The sequence below is a fragment of the Mus pahari genome, chromosome 5, assembly GCF_900095145.1.
Source record: "Mus pahari chromosome 5, PAHARI_EIJ_v1.1, whole genome shotgun sequence".
Lineage (NCBI taxonomy): Eukaryota > Metazoa > Chordata > Mammalia > Rodentia > Muridae > Mus > Mus pahari.
The window spans coordinates 2049676-2073466 of record NC_034594.1 but is presented as its reverse complement, the minus strand read 5'-3'; the positions used below and the strand labels follow the sequence as shown (position 1 = coordinate 2073466).

At 37.9% G+C, this 23791-nt stretch overlaps 1 protein-coding gene across 19 annotated transcripts in view; it reads left to right on the top strand.

The window, feature by feature from the left end:
- Nucleotides 1-23791, top strand: part of Pkhd1 (PKHD1 ciliary IPT domain containing fibrocystin/polyductin) — a 487582-nt gene that overhangs the window by 196047 nt on the left and 267744 nt on the right. For 16 of the 19 annotated variants that reach the window (XM_029539264.1, XM_029539265.1, XM_029539270.1 and 13 more), the window contains 6 exons: nt 5461-5652; nt 9473-9598; nt 10238-10363; nt 11749-11805; nt 12527-12657; nt 21363-21475. In XM_029539264.1, the coding sequence (XP_029395124.1) occupies nt 5461-5652; nt 9473-9598; nt 10238-10363; nt 11749-11805; nt 12527-12657; nt 21363-21475 (745 nt within the window). The remainder of the gene's footprint in view (nt 1-5460; nt 5653-9472; nt 9599-10237; nt 10364-11748; nt 11806-12526; nt 12658-21362; nt 21476-23791) is intronic. The other 3 variants (XM_021197628.2, XM_029539273.1, XM_029539275.1) reach the window with 2 other exon arrangements.

The window sequence follows — 23791 nt, the reverse complement described above, 5'->3', positions numbered from 1 at the left end:
ACTTCCTTAGTTAGAGTCACACCAAGGTACTTTGTATTATGACTATTGTGAAGGGTGTTGTTTCTCTAATTTCTTTGTCAGCCTTTTTATCCTTTGTGTAGAGAAAGGCCACTGATTTGAGTTAATTTTATATCCAGCTACTGCACTGAAGGTGTTTATCTGGTTTAGAAGTTCTCTGGTGGAATTTTTAGGGTCATTTATGTATACTATCATATCATCTGCAAATAGTGATACTTTCACTTGTTCCTTTCCAATTTGTATCCCCTTGATCTCCTTTTGTTGTCCAATTGCTCTGGCCAGGACTTCAAGTACTATATTGAATAGTTGGGGAGAAAGTAGGCAGCCTTGTCTTGTCCCTGATTTTAGTGAGATTGCTTCCAGTTTCTCCCCATTTATTTTGATGTGGGCTACTGGCTTGCTGTAGATTGCTTTTTTTTTTTCTAGTTAGGTATGGTCTTTCAGTTCCTGATCTTTCCAAGTCTTATCATGAACGGGTGTTGGATTTTGTCAAATGCTTTCTCAGCATCTAATGAGATGATCATGTGGGTTTTGTCTTTGAGTTTGTTTATATAGTGGATTACATTGATGGATTTCTGAATATTAACCCATCCCTGCATCTATGGGATGAAGCCTACTTGGTCGTGATCGATGATCGTTTTGATGTGTTCTTGGATTTAGTTTGAGAGAATTTTCTTTAGTATTTTTGCATCGATACTCATAAGGGAAATTGGTCTGAAGTTCTCTTTCTGTGCTGGGTCTTTGTGTGGTTTAGATATCAGAGTAATTGTGGCTTCATAGAATGAATTGCTAGAGTAACTTCTGTTTCTATTTTGTGGAATAGTTTTAGGAGAATTGGAATTAGGTCTTCTTTGAAGGTGTGATAGAACTCTGCACTAAACCCATCGGGTCCTGTTTTTTTGTTTGTTTGTTTGTTTGTTTGTTTTATGTTTTTGTTTTTTCTTTTTGATTGGGAAATTATTTATGACCACCTCTATTTCTTTAGGGGATATGGGACTGTTTAGATCATTAATATGATCCTGATTTAACGTTGGTACCTGGTATCTGTCTAGGAAATTGTACATTTCATCCAGGTTTTCTAGTTTTGTTGACTATATCCGTTCCTAGTAGGATCTGATGATGTTCTGGATTTCCTCAGGGTCTGTTGTTCTGTCTCCCTTTTCATTTCTGATTTTGTTAATTAGGATACTGTCCCTGTACCCTGTGGTTAGTATGGCTAAGGGTTTATCTGTCTTTTGATTTTTCTCAAAAAATCAGCTCCTAGTTTGTTTGATTCATTGTATAGTTCTTTTTCTTTCTACTTGGTTGATTTCAGCCTTAAGTTTGATTATTTCCTGCCATCTACTCCTCTTGGGTGAATTTTCTTCTTTTTTTTCCTAGGGCTTTTAGGTGTGCTGTCAAGCTGCTAGTATATGCTCTCTCTAATTTCTTTTTGGCGGTACTCAGAGCTATGAGTTTTTCTCTTAGGAATGCTTTCATTGTGTCCCATAAGTTTGGTTACGTTGTGGCTTCATTTTCATTAAACTCTAATATATATTTAATCTCTTTATTTCTTTCTTGACCAAGTTATGATTGAGTAGAGTGTTGTCCAGCTTCCACGTCAATGTTGGCTTTCTATTATTTATGTTGTTATTGAAGATCAGCCTTTGTTTGTGGTGATCTGGTAGGATGCATGCGATAATTTCAATATTTTTTTATCTGTTGAGGCCTGTTTTGTGACCAGTTATATGGTGAGTTTTGGAGAAGGTACCATGAGGTGCTGAGAAGAAAGTATATCCTTTTGTTTTAGGATAAACTGTTCTGTAGATATCTGTTAAATCCATTTGTTTTAAAACTTCTGTTAGTTTCACTGTGTCTCTGTTTAGATTCTGTTTCCTGGATCTGTCCATTGATGAGAGTCAGGTGTTGAAGTCTTCCACTATTATTCTGTGAGGTGCAATGTGTGCTTTGAGCTTTACTAACGTTTCCTTAATGAATGTGGATGCCCTTACATTTTGAGCATAGGTATTCATAATTGAGAGTTCATCTTGGAAGATTTTAACTTTGATGAGTATGAAGTGCCCCTCCTTGTCTTTCTTGATAACTTTGGGTTGAAAGTTGATTTTATTCGATATTAGAATGGCTACTTCAGCTTGTTTCTTCAGACTGTTTATTTGGAAAATTGTTTTCCAGTCTTTTACTCTGAGGTAGTGTCTGTCTTTGTCCATGAGGTGGGTTTCCTATATGCAGTAGGCATGGTGGCAGTCATGATGAGAACAAGGAGGCGCAGTTGCAGCAGTGAGCCTACACTAGACTTCTTATCAGAGACTATGAAAGCTAGAAGATCCTGGGAAGTATCATACAGTCTCTAAAAGAACACAAATTCCAGCCCAGGCTACTATACCCAGAAAAACTCTCAATTACTGTAGATTAATAAAGCAAGATATTCCTTTACAAAACCAAATTTATACAACAGCTTTCCACATATCCAGCCCTACAAAGGATAATAAAGGGAAAATTCCAACCTAAGGAGGGAAACTACACCCTAGAAAAAGCAAGAAATTAATCTTCTTTCAACAAAACCAAAAGAAGATAGCCACACAAACATAATTCTACCCGAAATAACAAAAATATCACAAAGCAGCAATCACTATTACATTCTTAGTCATCAGGAACATGCAAGTCAAAACTATACTGAGAGTCTACCTCACAGCAGTCAGAATGGCTAGGATAGAAAACTCAGGTACCAGCAGATGCTGGCGAGGATGTGAAGAAGGAGGAGCACACTCCCATTGCTGCTGGGATTGCAGACTGGCGCCACCATTCTTGACATCAGTCTGGCAGTTCTTCAGAAATTTGGACATGGTACCACTTGTGGACACAGCTATGCCACTCCTGTACATATACCCAGAAGATGCTCCAACATGTAAATGGACACATGGTCCACTATGTTCATAGCAACCATATTTATAATAGCCAGAGGTTGGAGGCAACCCAGATGTCCCTCAGCAGAGGAATGGATACAGAAAATGTGGCATACAATGGAGTACTACTCAGCTACGAAAAACAACGACTTCACAAAATTCACAGGCAGATGGATGGATTTAGAAAATATCATCCTGAGTGAGGCAACTCAGTCACGGAAGAACACACATGGTACATAATCACTGATAAGTGAATATTAGGCAGAGAGTGTGGAATATCCATGATACAACTCATGGAACACATGAAGCTCAGAGGATGGAAGACCAAAGAATGGATGCTTCAGTCCTACTAGATGGGGGAGCAATATCATCAAGGGGAGTAGAGGGTGGGAGGGACTTGGGAGGAAGAGAAGATGAGTAGGGAAAAAAGGAGGGGCAGAACCAGGCATGAGAAGAGATGAAGGAGTTGTAGAGAGGGTCAAGAAATTGAACAGAGGTATGTAGCAATCAGGGATGGGCAAATGGGAATAGCAGCATGAAAGTCTCAGATGCCATGAAAGCAAGAGCCTCCCAGGACCCCACAGGGATGACATTAGCTGAAATACCCCACAAAGGGGAGGGAAAACCAGTAGAGTTCACATCTAGAGGTTAAGCATGGCTCTCTGGTTAAAGGATGGAGCTACTCATCCATCTCCAAAATTTTAACCCAGAATTGCTCTTGTTCAAAAGAAATACAGGGACAAAGAGTGAAACAGAGACTAAAGGAAAGGGCATCCAGAGAATGCCCCATCTGGGGACCCATCCCAATTATGGACACCAAACACTGACACTATTGCTTATGCTAAGAAGCACTTGGTGACAGGAGCCTGACACACCTGTCTCCTGAGAGGCTCTGCCAGATCTTGACCAATACAGATGTGGATGCTTTCAGGAAACCATTGGACTGAGCCCAGGGACCCCAGTGGAGTAGTTAGGGGAAGGACTAAATGAGCTGAAGGGGAGTTATCTGGTATCACTAGGAGGGGAGGCCCTTGGTCCTGTGAAGGCTTGCTGCCCTAGAGTAGAGGAATGCTGGGACAGAGAGGGGGATTGGGTGGGTGGGTGGGTGGGGGAGCACCCTTATAGAAGGGAGGTAGGAGGGATGGGATAGGGGTTTTGAAGAGGGAAAACTGGGAAAGGGATAACATTTGAAGTGTAAAGAATTAACATATCCAATTAAAAAAGGAAAAAGAAAAACAAAAAGAAAATAAATGAGTATACAAACAAAATACACAACATTTCTTCATTTACTACCTATAGATCAATTCTTTGAAGGATTAGACTTTGTAATTCAGCAGAGAGTGACACATTGTTTTGATCAATTGCTACCTCTTTTGTTCATTACTGTGCTGTTGAATTTAACCTGAGTCTATCAATATGGATGGACATATAGGTGTGCTAGTTAGCCTCCAATCTCCTGGGGAGAAGTAGCCTCATTTGAAGAACTGCCAATATCAGGTCAAACATTGGTCATGCCTGTAAGAGACTTTCTTGACTGAAAATTAATGTGGGAGAGCTTAGCCCACTGTGGGCAGTACTATCCCTAGGTAGATGAGTCTGGACGGTATAAGAAGGCTATCTGACTGTCAGCTTTCTTCTGAGGGCTGGTCTGTGTTGGAGTGCCAAGCCTGACTTCCCTTAATGATGGACTGTATTCAGGAAATATAAAATGAAATAATCCCTTTGCTCCCTTAAATTGCTTTTATCACAGCAAACAAAAGAGAGCAAATTAGAACAATACATATATCCAAATTATGTCATTTTTGATTATTCTGAGTGTGGACTCAGAAGTAATATGGCTGGTACTAAATCAATCCTGAAGATAACTTCTCCACTTTGGACTACTTTCCCATTATTAAGTTTCACATGACAGCAGAATATAACTGGAGTGCTGTTCTCTTAACAGTGTAGCAATGGCAATTATACATTAGTGGCAGGTGGGTTTTTTCTTTTTCTTTTTCTTCTTCTTCTTTTTTTTCTTAGTAGGAAGATAGCTGAGCAAGCAGATTGGCATAGGTTCTCAGTATTTTGTCTAGAGTTTTCTGCCATTTCAATTTTAGTAAATCCCCAAACACAAAACAGTGTAGTAAAGGGGAAATATCCTGGGGCACTTCAAGACTAGGAGGTGCTATGATAGCATTCAGTGCTTACAACTTTCCACCAAAGTATCTAATATGAAAGAGCCATTTTATGACACCTTTCCTAAAGGTTATCTTCTGTATTGAAATCTCCACCAGTTTACCTGGCCTTGAGGGTTCTAATAGGCCCTTTTTTGGATAATTATGGTGATAGTTTGGGTGGTGGGAATTTCTGGAAATAAGAGAGCAAGAGCCAGTATCATGTCCTAGAAATTCGATCTGTTTAAACAATCTGAAGAGAGAAATCAATAACAGTGAAACAAGATGGTTGGATGGTTTGTCCTTTATATAGAGTCTTGTAAACAGAGATTTATCTAGAAGTATGCTCTATGTTTCCCCCCGGACATCATTATGTGTTTCAGGTAACCTGAAGCACTGTTTGTATTCTAAGAGTGAGAAGATGCTGGGAGCCAGGGATCTGGGGGCCAGAGTCATCATTCAGTCCTTCCCAGAGGAACCCAGCTTGGTCAAGCTGAAGGGACTGCAGTTCAGAAACCTGGGACAGGCCTTCCATAAGCATCTGAGCTCACTCACACTGGTGGGAGCTATGAGAGGTAGGGGAAGCAGCGTTGGTCTCCCAGTTTTCCTCTTCTTCTATATTAATGATACCACACAATGGTGATATGTGAAAGCGGGGAATTGAGAGATGGATACATGTTTTCATGTTAGATGCTTTTCAAACTTTAATACTCAAGTAAATCCCACATGGAGCATAGTAAAGCCAGTGCTACACTTACTTGCAAGAGGAACTTGGATACATGAGGACTTAATAGCCATTCATGTTCACAGCGTGTTCCAATTGGGAGATCTTTTGATAGAGTTTCGGGATTGGGAAAAATCTCACAGTAGACTGTGTTTCTGAAAGAAGCAATTATTAATGGATTAATTTTTATAGTAGTGTCAAACAGAGCCAATACTTAATCTTACCTTTAAATGAAGACTCAGTATACTAGATATAAGTATTAATGAAACAAAAGCAACCCTCCTCCATTCTGCTATGAGAAAAGCTCCCATGATTTTATTCCCAAGAGAATACATACAAGGGAAGTTTGTTCTAAAAGCTTTTAACCCCGATCACCACACTCGGACAACACTGTCCCTAAAATATGACTCTAAAAGTCAGGATTCTAACTTAAGCACTCACTTTAGATTTACTCTACCTGCTCCCTTCTAGCTTTACAAATTTGCAAGTTAGCAGATACATTGTGGTTTTAATGTTAATTTCTTGTAATTTATAAAAGATAGATAAAGATATCAAGGGTCTATGCATATAGATATTATTCAGTTTACCATGTATAAGGCTACATACAAACAAACATACATACTACTGATTATGTATGTTCTGAATTATTTATTATAGTAAAATTGGTAGTATACTTAACTGTATCTTTTATATAACTTTTCAATTCCCAAAGTAGGTACATATTGTAAAAATCTTTGCTTGCCCAATAGCAAGACAGTTTTGGAATAACTATTTTCTTTTTTTCTTTTTCTTTTTTTTAAAATTAGACTTTTTTATTAGATATTTTCTTTATTTACATTTCAAATGCTATCCCAAAAGTTCCCTATACCCTCCCCCCGCCCCTGCTCCCCTACCCACCCATTCCCACTACTTGGCCCTGGCATTCCCCTGTTTTGGGTCATATAAGGTTTGCAAGACCAAGGGGCCTCTCTTCCCAATGATGGCCGACTAGGCCATCCTCTGCTACATATGCAGCTAGAGACATGAGCTCAGGGGGTACTGGTTAGTTCATATTGTTGTTCCACCTACAGGGTTGCAGCCCCCTTCAGCTCCTTGGGTACTTTCTCTAGCTCCTCCATTGGGGGCCCTGTGTTCCATCCAATAGCTGACTATGAGCATCCACTTCTGTGTTTGCCAGGCACTGGCATAGCATCACAAGAGGCTGCTATATCAGGGTCCCTTCAGCAGAATCTTGCTGGCATGTACAATAGTATCTGGGTTTGATGGCTGATGATGGGATGGATCCCCGGATGAGGAAGTCTCTGGATAGTCCATCCTTTCATCTTAGCTTTAAATTTTGTCTCTGTACCTATATTCTTTCATGGGAATAACTATTTTCAAAAATAGATATAAAGGTTTAAACCTATTCAACAGTACAAGCCTAAAAAGAACAGAAATAAAATATATGAGACAGAAATTTTTATTTTGGTTCTGCTTAAAAATTTTCACGAGTGTTGTTTATTATTTGAGAAACACTTAAAATTTCTAACAAGCACTGAGAAGAAAAATGATGTACAACTTGAATTGATATTTCAAAGAGAATGATTTATCTTTGTTACTTTTTACATTATCTTTGAAACACATTCTGTGTTCACTATCAGTCAACATTTTAACTATAGTTTTCCACTTTAATTGTACATGATTTAAATCCTGATCATTTCAATGATTTATCTTAGAAAGTTACTGTACCAACTACATAGTTCTCATATGTTAAAAGTCATAATATGATTACAAAGTTAACTAATATGTCTTGACTGACATAGACTAATTTTCATTTTTATTCAAATTTATTAATTGTTCAAACTAATTGGTTTCTTTATGACATCTCACTCATGGATATAATATACTTTGATCACCTCCCATCCCCTATTATCATATTCTATCCTTCTCCTATTTTCATATTTTTTTTGACACAGACTATAAAACAATTTATTTTAAAACAGTCAAAAACCATGTCTGTTAGTATAAACTTAAAAGAGGGACAACTGTTCACTGCAAAAATAGGATCAATTTTTAAAGAAACCTAGGATACTGATGATAACTTTAAATTTTTCTTTGTTTAAAAATAAGAAAAACCCAAGACTGTAAACTCAGTTCAGAACTTTGTTAATAGAAATGCTCTATTTGTATGTGTACAGCAGAACACACTTTTGTTTCAGTTTCAACATTACATTTTTACATTACATGTAAAAATGAAGTTCCATTATATATGCATTAGTGTGCATATATATATATATATATATATATATATATATATATATATATATATATATATATATATATATATATATATATTTACATGTATACACATATATGTGGTCTTCTGAAGTAGTGTAAGAGCAAGCAATAAATATACCATTTGCCTCAGTAAATGGTGGCATTCACTATATAGAACCATCAGCAGCAATTAAGACAGTGCCCCGCAAACAAATCCATAGGATCTAATGGAGGCAATGCTTTCTTTGTAGCTTCTTTTTTCCCCAGGCGTGTCACATTGACCACCAACATTAGTCGTGACCACCAGCCCATGAGGGTCTGGGTCCATGCTGGCCTGATATTCCTATTTCAAATTATTTTCAGAGCCCCAAATTGCCCTAGAACCAGTTCATGACAATACAGGGGAAGCTGCCTCAATGATGCTGAAATGAACTGACATTTAAAAAAGTGAAGACTCTGCCTCAGTATCTCATCTCTGTATCTACCTCCAAATAATGACACATGCCCTGGGCCCATCAATAAACAAATGTTGGCTATCAGCTACATTTGTGCAGCACAGGATAGCACTTCTGTCAATCATCCAAACCCACTGTGGGTGATACTGTGCCTGGGCAGGAGGCCATGGGCTGTATGAAAAACTAGCTGAGCAGCCAATGGAAGAACAAGCAAATTAACCACTTTCCTCAATGGCCTCTGCTTTAGATTTTTCCCATTGATTGCTCAGTACTAGACTGTAAACCGTAAGACAGAATAAATCCTTTCACCCCCAATTTCCTTGTGGTTATTTTATTTACCACAGCAACAGAAACTAAACTAGAACAGCTGAAAGTCATAAACATTGATTTATCGCCCAAGAAATAACAGCTGCAACATTTTTATACAGATATAGTTTTTAAGATTACATGCCCCAGTATAGGGGAATGCCAGGGCCAGGAAGCGGGAGTGGGTGGGTTGGGGAGCAGGGCGTGGGGAGGGTATAGGGGACTTTCAGAGAGGAAAATAAGAAAGGCGATAGCATTTGAGATATAACTGAAGAAAATATCTAGGAAATAAAAACATAACCTTAAAAAAATACAGGTTTAATCTGCTTTACCATACTGTGACAGAGGACATTGAATAGGTAGAATTCTTGACAGCCATGTGGCTTTGTCGTTTGGCCATACTTTTTCTTTCTTAGATGGATAAACACTTCCTAGTATTTGTACCTTAAATTTCAGTGAGTTTAATCTTTATTATCTAGAGGCCTTGGTTGCCCAATTTCCTGATTTGTTTGCTTTTTTTTTCCAAATGACTGTTTCATTTTTTGTGTGGAAAATATATTTTGGTGATGGTATATCTTGTTTGAATGTTGTCAACAGATTCAGAGGAGAGTCTATGGTGTGAATAAAACGTTTACATTATTCTTTCCTATTCAGGCTCTTATCTCCAAAGTTGTTCAGTGTGGGACTCCTTCAGCAGAGGCCTTAGCATGCACAGGACCTGGGGTCTGAAGGTGGACAGTAATATATTCTATAAGATTGTAGGTCATGCCATGCTGCTGGGTAAGTAAACTTTCTTGGTTAATGTATACATTCTTAAGTAGAATAGGCAGTCTCTCATAAAATATTCCCCCAAATTGTTGAATTTTAAGTGTATAAAATCATTGATTTTTTTTCCTGAGTATCATCTAATAGGACCTAGCTTAAAATCCCAAATTTACATTTACTCACCACTGAGCGACTTCCTAAGCTGTATCTAAAGGAAATGAATCATTTAAAAGTTGAAGTCAGGTTAATAAATGTCTAATGGGAGGTTTTAGAATTTACTGCTGTAATTTCCCATAATTCTTAGTCTATGTGCGGTCTCAGGTGCTTGGGCTTGGAATATGTTAGCCTCAGATTTTAAAAACTGAATTTGCATGTAAGTGCTTCAGTGGCGGGCTGAGGCTGGAGTACCAGAACTAGCTAGCTATGCACCGGTTTCTACTTTTGTTCCTTTAGGTTCATGACCAGACATTAGAATTAGCCTTAGATAATTAGAAGTCTCAGTTGGCATTATGTCACTCCTAGAAAACAACCCAAAAGTTTTAGCTGGGCTAAAATCTAAAGATAGGTTGTCTGTCAGTGATTTTTTACCCCGACGGATTTCTGTAAACTCATCTTGATCTTTTTCATTTCTTCCTCTGAACTGTCATGATCTAGGAGCTACTTTAGTTCATTCTTTTCAAAGCTCATTCTTTCCTGTGCTGCATGGATTTTGCACAAGTCTCCCCTGTCTGTCCATGACAGTTGCTCATGTGGAACATTCTCTCTCCCGTACACCTCCAGGTTAGCATTTTTCAACTTAAAATTAGGTGTCACACTTTTGACCATCAGATTCATCTTGCTTTACCACCAGATTTTGGGAGATACTGTCGTCTTTGCATTTGTACTGATAACTCCATGAAGGACAGTCGGCTGAAAGAAGTGAATCAATAAGCAGTCTCTGGTTGTGTCATAATATATAAAGCTTACCAGAGATTTCTGTAGAAATTAAAAACAGAACTACAGTTGTTAGTGCTTTATTTTTAAGTGCACCTGGTGATGTGATGGAGGTAGGGAGCTTATGTTACAGTTAAGAACAACCTTTTGCGATAAAGTGCTGAAAAGGTTATAATCCTAAATGAGATGGTGTTTAGAGAGGGAATATGGGTCCTATGAACTTATGTAAAACAAAGTCTGGCTTGAAGGCAAAGAGTAGAACCAAGAAGTCATCAGGGATACAAAGACTTTTGACTAGAGAAGGGTGGCCATAGGGAAGCTGGGACAACAGATGAATCTTGACTCTGGCTTACTTTTTTCTATAAATGTGAGTCTATGACTGTAAGCAGATATTTAGGATGTCATCCTAACAGTATGATCTTAGCAGAAAATGATATCGAATAGGTAATTAAAAAAACAAACAAACCTGTATCTTGAATTTACCTTTGGATTATTAGCTCTTGATTGCCTTTGTATTATAATTAAGGAAATTAAAATATTTAATTCACTATAAAGTTCTTAATTGCGTCTGAAAAGAATTATAAGCTTGAATCTATTAAGTGATATGGGAATCTCAGATAAATAAAATCCTAGCAATGTTGGATTCTGTGGCACTGTCCCTATACTATTGATCCCACTTAATGAATAATACCTCTTTGTGTCACATGGTTGGGGCACTTCCTGCTTTTCAAGTACATTCTCATTATTTGAGTGCCTCATCCTATCTAGCCCATTTCCATACAATTTGAGAACCAGGCTGGGTTGAACAGAAGCAGTGTGTTCATTATTATATTTTGGTTAAATTTACTCTTTGACAATTGTATACATGAATTTAATGCAATCTCACTTTATCCCACCTCCCACTCCTCCCCCTTTTCCACACTCCAACTCTCTTACTTACATTCATGTCGTTTTGGGTTTTGTGACTCAATGAGTTTAACCAGGGCCATCTACCAAGTTTGGCCAATGAAGTTGTTCACTTAAAGTAGAACGTCTATTCCTATGATTATTTTCTTTAAACGAAACTTCAGATCCACAAGATGCTAAGACTTATAGTCCATACAGCATGTACCTTTTTCTCTGCCTCATAGAAAAAAAATAAAAATGTTCCAAACAAAGAATAATGCTGTCTTTTCTCTTGCTTTCCTGAGTGACATCAAATATTCAAAAGCAATATGATCTTCTGTTCTCAGGGTCCTACCTGGACAGAAGGTTTAGCACTAGTGAGAATGTTACTGGAAGAAAAAATGGTAAATATGTAAACTTATTTTGAATCCATTATAATTCAAATATGATTGTTATAATTTATAGGCAGATATCATGACATACTGTTAATTATTGTAAATAATTAAACATACTAAATGTTCTAAGGATATATAAATATTTATTAATTCTTTTAGAATTTCATGCAATATATTTGAAGTCTATTCATGCCCAACTCCCTCCTGCTCTCAACTATCCTATCCCATTACACTCAACTTTGAGAAGACTTGTGTGTTTTTCTTCTTTCCTTATCAAACACAATAGTATTATTTAGCTAAATTTACATAGTATTAAAATGGTTCCTAAAGCCTAATTGCTGTACCCACAGATCAGAACACCTCTCAATCCTCATCAAAGATTCATATTTTTTAAAACTTTATTTTTAATCATGAATGTATGTGCATCATGTACACATGAGTATAGGTGACTGTGCGGCCAGAAGAGGGAGCCTGAGTACCCCCAAAGCTGGAATTTTGGGTGGTTGTGAGCTGCCCATTATGAGTACTGGTAACTGAACTTTGGTCTTTCTCAAGAGTATTTCTTTTAACCATTGAGCCAACTTCAGTGCCATATTTATAGTACCTGATAATATATAAGATATGATATATGAGATATTTATGAAACATAATCTATAAACAAAGTCTAAAAGTATTGAGCTATATATATATTCATTGTGAGTCGCTTGTATTTATCTTTTATTCAAATTAGGTTGGTGGGAACAGGGAAGTACAATAAGAAACAATGTGATCATCAGTGTTTCTGGGGCTGAGGGACTGTCCAGTTCTGAAATGTTGGCACCGGCTGGCATCTACACTTTCAGTCCCACCAATGTGATTGAGGTAAGAGCTTTGGTTCTACCAGGAAAATCTAAGCTGATAGCACACAAGGATCCCTTCCAGCATTTCACAGGAACATCAGATATTTGATTTCAATTGTTCAATTTGATACTTGAATTAGCATCAAATATCTTTATGATTTTGTGTCAAGTGGGCAATTTAACAGTTGTTCTCAGGAGTCCTATAAAAGCTCTTTAGCACAATCCCTATAGGGACCTTAATGAGTTGCACATTGATCCATTTCTGGTAATGCAGCCTGAAGTATCTTGTTTTGGATCTCTTGGTTCTAATGCAAATTACTTATTAAATCACCTGTAGCCTATCATATTCTTCTGTCCGTATCTTTAATAAAAGAGGGAATTACATTGACTCTGGAAATATATGAGATATCAAGTTTCAGGACCATGATAGTAATTTTATTCCATTATTCAGGGCAACTTAATGCTGTGAAATTTTAGCCACTTTGTGATTGTTTTCTTTTTATGATTAACCACAAATTTTTGAGTGGGGATTTATACTACAATAGCAGGAGGCCTTTTCATTTTCTTTTCATTAGTTATTTTATACCTTAGTCTACTTCCAGCAGGAGTTAAGGCTCTCCCTTTCCCAGGATGCTGCTCTGAGCATCTGTAGCTGCACGGCCCCACAGATCCTCTCGCTGCTGCAGTGTCACAACATTTATGCCCAGTTTCTGAGGAGCACACAGGACAAGCTGCTCTTAATTACCCTCAGTTGAATAACCCGTAATAAAAGTTGTGGTTCTCTGCTCAAGACGCCTTACACTCTTAATTGTGTCTTTCCGAAGCACAGCACTTACACACCATTTTAGGTGCCTAATAGGGCTGGCTAATAGGCCAGTGACAAAGGAGGCAGAATTTCATGGATCATCAGAAACCAAACTCAAGACAAGTTGTGGTTAACTTTTTGGCCACGACTAGGCTTGTTTCCTGGCTAGGAATCCAGCTCTGGAGCCTAGAGAGTTGCAGTTTTTTAAGACTTGGGTAATACAATCTCATCTACACAGAAGCATGTAGACATGTAGATAATCAGAGCTTCACAGCTCATCTTTTGTGAGGCTGGAATAACTTTGCCTCCGTGAGTAGGTGGTTTATTTTATGGCTATAGAAAAGCTGACCCATTTTATGTTTGGGTACCAGGAGACTCATTTGGAAAGCAAAGATCACAAAGACTGTATTGCCTATATTGGAACAATCAGGGTGAAAGCCTTCTCCAGTACCATGGAGGTTGCGCAACAATGTCCACCTGGGTACAATACATGGATGTAATAATATTGGTTGAGCAGAAACTCCTCATGTGAACTTGAGAAGGCAGTCTAAATTTTTTGGAAGGGTATTCAATCTAGACAGCACACCTAGTTGGCAACAGAAAAATGAAGCTAAAATCACATACTTGCTCCTCTTTTGGATGCTTTTTATTTCTAGCATTTGGGTTTTTTTCTTTGTAGGATTATTTTCTTTAAAACAAATACGTGTGTGTTTATATTTAAATACAAATATTATATTTGCAATATGTGTATTTATATATAAAATATACTTATATATTTAAATATATAGTTACAAATATATATTTGCATAATATGTGTATATTTACAAACAAATATATGTATATAAGAAAACAAGATAGAAAATAGGTTATAAGCTCCCCTAATCTTTTGAGGAGGGCTCTTTCATCTCTGGCAGCACATAGATGCTTTTGTTGCCCCTATGGTTGTGCAGTTCCATAAAGTTCATCCCAAAGTTTCAGTTGTACCATAGATTTCATCGCATGTTATGTGTTTTACACTTTTTTATCTAGAATGTTTCCTTTTAAGCACATAGATGATAGCCAAGGATAGGTTACAAAGTTGAAACATTACGATTTTCTCTTATTCTTAGGGCCAGGGAAGCTCACTTGAGTTGTGGAGCAAATGTCAGATTTGTACTTATTGCAACATTTCCAGTACGGAGGGATGAGACAGAGGAATTTGGAGAATGCATTCTAGAAATAAATGCTTTTATTTCAAAGAGAAAAAGGTGCAATAGTATATATGTATACTATTTTATGCACACACACACACACACACACGCATATATATATATATATATATATATATATATGAAAGCAATGCAATAAAAAGTTCATCCTCACAGGATAGAGTAATTTCATAATTTCTCCCCTGTGAAGGACAGTCCTATGATTGTGGCTTTCACGTCCCACTGTTTGACTGTCTCTGGAATTCTCAAGGGAATGTACTCTAGCCTTAACTGCCCCTGTATTACAGTGATTAATTTGGGTTGCCACTCTTCTTTTAAACTTTGTTGTTTTATATACTTGTGGTTTGTTCTTGTTTGCATACATGAGCACATGAACTGAACTCAGAGGTAACTGATTTAGCTTAACTGCTGGCCAGTGAGCTCAGCACCTGTCTGTCTGTTTCTGACTCCTGAGATTGGAGCAGTGGGTGTGCACTGCTATGCTCTATGTAGGTGCCAGCAATCTGATTACAGGGCCTCACAATTGCAAAGCAAACACTTAACTCACTGAGATATATCCTGATCCTTGAAATTTTAATTTGGAAATAATTTCAGACTCACAAGAAGCTCCAGAGTCTAACCTGTCTCTGGTCATTGAATGACATAAAAATAGAAACATGTCATTGGTGTAACAATAATAAACAAGCCAAGTCCCTTATGGAAACTTGAAGAGCATAGCCTATTTTTCCATTACCGACATTCAATATAGAAACACATGAACACACCCCTCGACATTTGGGCCTGCCTTTGAAATCCTGGACTTGATGGTTGAGGAAGACATTTTAAAGTTTAGACAATAGTTTGTGGTTTTATGTCATTCCTCCATTCTACTAACCCAGAAACTTCAACCTAATTCCTAACCACAGTGTGGAGTTCATCTTCCTTTCTAGTTGGACAGCTTTGGAACTCACTCACTTTCATCTCTGCGTAGTACAAAGGAATTTCTTTTTTCTTTTCTTTTCTCTTCCCTTCCCTTCCCTTTCCTTTTCCCTTCTTTTCTTTTCTTTTCTTTTCTTTTCTTTTCTTTTCTTTTCTTTTCTTTTCTTTTCTTTTTTAATTTTTCTATCTGTAATTTGTCAGCTCTCTCCCTGCTCAGGCAGCAGCCAATTCTAATAAGTCAGTTTCTCTGAAAATGAAAGTCTACACTGAGCCTTCATTAGTGAGCACTTTTGTAGCACGTTGTTGGAGTCTACAGGTGCATGGCCATTTTCCTACACTCCCATGTGAAACATTGCCTTGGTTTCTAAGAATGCATTGATAGCCATGTCTCCCAGCATCACCCTAGTTTCTGCTGTCTGTGCTACATCTGTCTTCTATCAACAGTTCTGGCATTGGTAATTTGTCTTCCATTCCTTTTACCTGACATAATATTTCATGATCCCACTCTCCCCAGTCCCTCCTGTTGGAAGGACTACATGCAGGCTATAGGAGACAGTTTACTCCCAGCGCTTCAGACTGGTCCATATTTACATAGGTGTTGGAGTCTTCCTAGGAGCATAGAGTTACTTATGAGAGTCCATGGGAATCTGATGGTGACATCCATTTGATTGGAGAGAATTTGTTCTGGTTTGTTAATCAATTTGTAAGGAATTCTGTTTTAAAGGACCCAACCTCAGTTCTCTGGCTCTGCACACTCAATAGGTAATGTAAGAGCTGCCTAAAGGGTTAAGTTACCCCCTCCCACTTTTTCTTTTAGTCACTACAGATGCACAGACCTCAAGGAGATGGCTTTACTTGAGCAGTTAATTTCTCTCTGGGATTTCTCTTGCTTGAATGTCCATAACACATTGACTTCCGCAAAGAATTGATTTCCACACAAAATTCCCTGCTTGCCTTAAACCCTTCACTGCAAGCCTCTGGCTGCTTGCATAAGTATGTGGTTTCTTCCTGAATTCTTTGTAGAGTAACCAATTGGAAGTAAGAGAAAGGGCTGGGCAGTAACATGGGCTGGCTGCTGATGTACTTCGTTTATAAGAAAAGTGAGTATTTCTGGCTAACATAGGACCAAAGATGTAATAGTCCTTCCCACTATAAATGTACTTGGTGAGTGTTTATATGTGATCACTCACATATTGCATAAATATTAATGGCACTGATGAGGCAGGTTGATTCAACAAATACTCTCTTCTGTTCAAAATGCATGCTGCACACTGGTGCTGGCAGTGGTGATGAAAGAGGATGTATGGAATATCTTTCTGAACTTTCAGAACATTCCTCCTCATGAAGTCTTGGTGATGAGCTGGCATACATTGGTAATAAACAATGTATATATTAAACTGAGTGGCATTATCAGCCTCTAATGAGTATTCTCATTATTTGTGCACCAGCTCTATAGGTGTTTAAGAGAGTGTGTGCATACTATATTGAAAGGAATGGAGAGATTGACATCTTGTCTCATTTCTAATCCTAGAAGAAATGCTTTCAGTTTTTTTTCTTGATTTATATAACATTGATGTGTACATACATTTGTGTAGGCATATGTGTGCATGTGTGTGTGTGTGTGTGCATTTGTGTGCATGTGTGTGTGTGTAAGCCAAACCTTTATGTCAGATGTCTTCCTTAGAGGATATAAAACTAATTTGTTTGAAATATTAAAATGTATTACATGTGTATGTGCATGTACATGCATATGTGTGTGTACATATGCATGTGCTATGACCCATAAGTAAAAATGAGAAGACAACTTATAGGAATTGGTATTTTTCTTCTAGTGTGTGCTTCAGAGGTGAAACTCAGGTCAACTTTCTGGCCCTCTGTGTTATCGATGTAGGGTACCTTTCTGATTTTGGAGCACACCTATTCAGTTGATACTTGGTCAACAAACCCAAATGAATCTCTTGAATTTACTTCCAGCACTAGGTATATAAAGAGCATGAGGGGCTATATAAAGCTTTTTCCATGGAAGCTGGGGATCTGAAATCCTGTCTTCATGGTTGCATGGAAGAACTCTACTAATCATACCATCTTCCTGCCCCTAGAACTTTCTTGTTTGACCTATTTTATTGTTCTTAGGTACCTGTAGATCATGGTTTGGGTTAGAGGTGTGGTCTTACATGTGGTAGAGATAGTCACTAGACGTTCTGGAAGATGGATATCCGTATGATATTTGCTGACAATTGGGAATAAGCAATGTCAGACACTATGGTGTATTACTGTTTTGGACAGATATATTGAGCACTTATGTTCACCTCCTGAGAGATAAGGATTCTTTCTGAGGTGGAGAATTATTAGTATATTCTCCCCCACTTTTTAGCATAGGACTGAAATAGCTATGTAATATTCTCTTTGAGAATGCTTAGTGCCAGAGTTGATTATTTTGAAAAGACAAATACATTCCTTTTAAAGACTGCTTAAACAGTCCTTATTTTAATTAATTGCATTTTCATATTTAGCATAAAAATATGGAATTCTGTCAATATGGGATAGTGGGACATGGATGTGAATTACTTTGATAACACATGGTAGGTTATTAATTAGGCTTTTTCAACTGTGGTCCTTTGGGGTGGATAGTTGTAACTTTCCTCTACATACCATTCTTTTAAATATTAATGACACTCTCCTCTGCCCTGTGAAGTATGAAAACAAAACTGTTTCCAGATATTTCCACACATTTCATAAAATTATCCTTGGCCTGTATTCTCTAGATTGTGATCCCTTAAAATCAAAGATGTCATAGAGAAGGCTCAGAGTGAAGCCTAGTGGCCTCTTGAGTGGCAATTCAGCTTCATAAACCACAATAAATAGATACCCATAAGTGGTATTTTCTGAATCCTGTGTGGTAAGAGAAATGAGACTAGAATTGGAAATGACCTCAGGAAATAGAAGAACTTTTTGGAATCTCAAATAATGAAGCTTAGCAAAGAGAGAACAGGGCAACAAGTTCACTGAGGAAGAAAACATTCTGTAACTGGAAAACCAGGGAAAGACTATTTACAAGCAGCCAGGGTAAAGAGGCTTTGGGGCCCACAATAAATACCAAATTAAGTTAAGCAAAGAGCAAGATGATTGTGTCAGCATGTGTTAGCTCCCTGACCAGGTCCTGTGATCAGTCTTTCAGACTCAGGGAAAGTCTGGCCCTGATTGGCACTTACAGACTGAAGTCCTCAGAGGAAAGAAAATTCCTTCACCCCCATGGGCTTTGCGTGTATGTTTTCTGGAACATGAGGGATATCCAAAGAATAGGATCTTTAAGTTCCACATTTTGCAGAAAATGCTGATACACATTAGGTGTCAGTGGGTCACCCCAGCACAAGGTTTAATAAGACTCCAAATTATGCTTTAATTTCATAATAAACATCAATAAAAATGTTGCTGTGGAGTGACTTGGAACAATCAGTTAAAGCAAGCTTAGTCAACCTAAAGAAACTAAGGACTACCTGCCAGTGAAATGGGTTGAATATCTCAGGGGCTCTGAAATCTCAGAAGTAAAGGGTTTATAAAGATAGAACTTATTCTATTATGATAGATTTCATTAATGTATGCAGCAAAACAGCCTGGTTGTATTGGTAGAGCTGAAGAACCATCTTCATAGCAAATCAGAACATTTTCATCACCCCTTATAAAGCTTATACTCATTGTCACCCCTCCCCATTGTCTTCTTATCTCCAGACATCCAGTAATACACTTATAGATTTTCCTTATAGGACAGCACCTCATACATATGAAAATATACAGTCTGTGCCAGGCTGTGATTGAGTGGTGGTTCCACCCTACATTCGCACCAACAGTATGTTTTGATTCATATTTGATCTTCCAAATAGTGGAGAAAGGATTGCTACTGCTCTGAGATGTGACAGTGTACCACTGAGAGGACGCAAGTACAATTTAGGACAGGACAAATAGAAACACCAACCGAACAGCCGGTATTCCATTTATTTTGCTTTCTGCAGTGAGGATTTGATTGCAAATTCAGTGTCCAACAATGAACAGGTATTTTTCAGGAATAAGAGAAGCAGGAAGTGAATGTACTATGGCAAGAAAATCCCCCCAGCTCTAGATGCTCCTTGGTTTTGCTAGAAGTGAGAACTCTCAGGATTATCTTTGTTACTGTTCTACTGCTGTGAAGAGACACAATGATCGAGACAGCTCATAACAGAAAGCATTTAATGGAGCCTTCACTACAATGTCCAAGGCTTATTTCATGATCATGATAGCAGGAAACATGGCAGCAGACAATTAGGCAGGGCAATGGAGCTGTATCTGAGAGACTACATCCTGATTTGCATGGAGCAGGCAGAATGAGGGGGGCAAAACTAGGTCAGACATGAGATTTTGAAACCTGAAAGTCTTTCCAAAACTGTCTACCCACTGGGAACCAACCACTCAAATACATGTGCCTATGGAGCCCATTCTTACTCACACCATCACAGTTGAATTTGAGTTTTTATATTGTCTTCTCATTTTAAGCTGTTGGTAATGAGGAAAAGTCTTTGCAAATATTTGTTAGGCCAAGTTAAATATATATGAACATGCATATATAAACACACACACACAAACACATATGATACACAACACACACACACAAACACACACACACATACACACGTGCACATGCATATACACAGGATTAGACCTTCCGGGAAATTATTATTTTTAATTCTGTATTAGTGTGTATTAGACAGCAATGAAAATCATGTAAATACTTCATAGATTTTTTTAAAAAAAACTTAATTATACTTCTGTTTGATCAGAATTGAATTTCTAATTCAATTGAAATAGCAACCCATGGAGAAGCTAGATTTCATAAAAAAAACACATAAAATATTAAATTATTTAGTGTACCCTGTGAAAAAATATTGAGGTAATTTAGTAATTTGAGAACAAAAGTGTATTGAAGAGATTTAGCTTGTAATTGAACTTAGTCAACATGTCTCAGAACTAAGGATAAACAAGGGAGAATACTGCAGACTTGGCTATTACCTTGGAAAGCTGTGTCTCATGATATGTACCAATAAGGAATACCCAAATAACTCTAACCTCTTATGTGGTGTCGCAGGAAATCTTCTGTCTTTGTTAGGGTATCTCTTGAACACTCTGACCAAAAGGCACATGGGGATAAAAAAAGGTTTATTTTAGCTTACACTTCTAGATAGTGGTCCATCACTGAGAAAATTTAGGGCAGGAATATGAGCAGGGTAGGAACCTCGAAGAAGCTACTGAAACAGAGGCCATGGAAGAATGCTGCTTATTGATTTGCTTCTCATAGCTTTCTCGGCCTGCTTTCTTAAGCCATCTAGAACCACGTTCCAGGGGAGGTACCACCCCATGGAAACGGGGCTCACCCACATCAATCATTAACCAAGAAAATGCACTACTGACTTGCCTACAGGCAGATCTTGTGGCAGCATTTTCTCAACTGAGAGTCGCCCTTTCAAAATGAATCTAATTTGTTGACATAAAACTAATGAGGGCACCTTCTCACCATGGAATCTTCAAGAAGGAGTTAAAGGGTTGCTAGTTATTGAGATGGACAATTTCTAGTGCAGCCAAGTTGTCTGGAGTTTGGGAAGCAGTGGGAGGGGGTGATCCTGTCATGGGATCTGGAACAACTTACATGAAAATCTACCATACATGAAAAGAATAGACTAAGACAGAAGAAATGTCTTAATAAAATTTCCTTTTTAAATAGCAACCTTAGCATGTAACTAATTTTCAAATCCCCCTTAAATTCTGTAGGGCAACAGAGTGTGTGCAGCTGGCTATGGATATGTCTTCCACCTTGTGACCAGCCAAACATTACAAGCTCCACTCCTCTCATTCAATCGGAATACTGCTCATTCTTGTACAAGGTAATTCTGGGAAAACTTTATATTTTTCATGCAATGTTTATGATTTAGCAATTGTGGCTTTTATGCACAAAGGGTACATGATTCTTGGAATTTGTCTAAGATCTGGCAATACTACAATATATTGTTTATATCCACAATATTGGAGTGTTCTTTGTCATGAAATTGCTTTATATACCTAACATATAAAACTTGATAATCTTAGAGATAAGTATATATCCATGAAGCCAACTCTACAGTTTATAACAGCATATTACCTCAAAAATTTTCCTGTTACTTTGTTCATTAATACACTAATTATTATAAAATGTGAAATAATTAAGTATTCAATGAAATATTGTTTTTTAGTGGATATTTTATTTATTTACATTTCAAATGTTATGCCCTTTCCCGATTTCTCCCCCTGCAGAAACTCCCTACCCATCCTCCTCCTCCTGCTTCTATGAGGGTGTCTCATCACCCTTCTGCCTCCCCACTCTTACATTCCCCTACAATGGGACATCAAGCCTTTATGGGACCAAGGGCCTCTTCTCCCATTGGTGCCCAGCAAGGCCATCCTCTGCTACATATACGGCTGGAGCCATGGGTCCCTTCATGTGTACTCCTTGGTTGGTGGTTTAGAACCTAGGAGCTCTGGTTGGTTGATACTGTTAATCCTATCAGTTCCTTCAGTCCTTTTTCTAACTCATCCATTGGGAACACCATGCTCAGTCTAATGGATGGCTGTGAGCTTCCATTTCTGTATTTGTCAGGCACTGGCAGAGCCTCTCAGGAGACAGCTATTGTAGGCTCCTTTCAGCATGCACTTCTGGTTATCCACAATAGTGTCTGTGTTTGGTGATTGTATATGGAATGGGTTCCCCAGGTGGGGCAGTCTCTGGATGGCCTTTCCTTCATTCTATGCTCTACATTTTCTCTCCATATTTCCTCCCATGAGTATTTTGTTAGCCTTTTAAGAACAACCAAAGCACCACTTTGGTCTTTCTTATTCTTAAGCTTCATGTCGTCGGTGAATTTTATCTTGGGTATTCAGAGCTTTATAGGGCTAATACCCACTTATCAGTGAGTGTATACCATGTGTTTTCTTTTGTGACTGGGTTACCTCACTCAAAATGGTATTTTCTAGTTCCATCCATTTAGCTAAGAATTTCATGAATTCATTGCTTTTAATAGCAGAATAGTACTCCATTTTATAAATGTACCACATTTTCTATATCTATTTCTCTATTGAGCAATATCTGGGTTGTTTCTACCTTCTGGTTATTATAAATAAGATTGCTGTGAACATAATGGAGCATGTGTCATTGTTATTTTTTAATGTATCTTTTCAGTATATGCCCAGGAGTGGTATAGCTGGGTCCTCAGGTAATACTATGTCCAATTTTCTGAGAAACTGCCAGACTGATGATAGTGAAAACTATTCTGAACAATAAAAGAACTTCTGGAGGAATCACCATCCCTGATGTCAAGCTCTACTACAAAGCAACAGTGATAAAAGCTACATGGAATTGGTACAATGACATGAATGTAGATCAATGGAATAGAATTTAAGTCCAAAAAATGAACCCACACACCTATGGTCACTTGATCTTTGACAAGGGAGCTAAAACCATCCAGTGGAAAAAAAGACAGCATTTTCAACAAAGGATGCTGGCTCAACTGGTGGTTAGCATGTAGAAGAATGCGAATTGATTCATTCTTATCTCCTTGTACTAAAGTCAAGTCTAAGTGGATCAAAGACCTCCACATAAAACCAGAGTAACTGAAATTGATAGAGGAAAACGTGGGGAAAAGCCTCGAAGATATGGCCACAGGGGAAAAAAATCTCTAAACAGAATAGCAATGGCTTATGCTGTAACATCAAGAATTGACAAATGGGACCTCATAAAACTACAAAGCTTCTGTAAGGCAAAAGACNCTGTCAATAAGCCAAAAAGGCCACCAACAGATTGGAAAAGGATCTTTACCAATCCTAAATCAGATAGGGGACTAATATCCAATATATATAAAGAACTCAAGAAGACGGACTCCAGAAAACCAAATAACCCTATTAAAAAATGGGGCACAGAACTAAACAAAGAATTCTCAACTGGAAAATATCGAATGGCTGAGAAACATCTCAAAAAATGTTCAACATCCTTAAACATCATGGAAATGCAAATCAAAACAACTTGAGATTTCACCTCACACCAGTCAGAATGGCTAAGATCAAAAATTTAGGTGACAGCAGATGCTGGCGAGGATGTGGAGAAAGAGGAACACTCCTCTATTGCTTTTGGGATTGCAAGCTGGTACAACCACTCAGGAAATCAGCTTGGC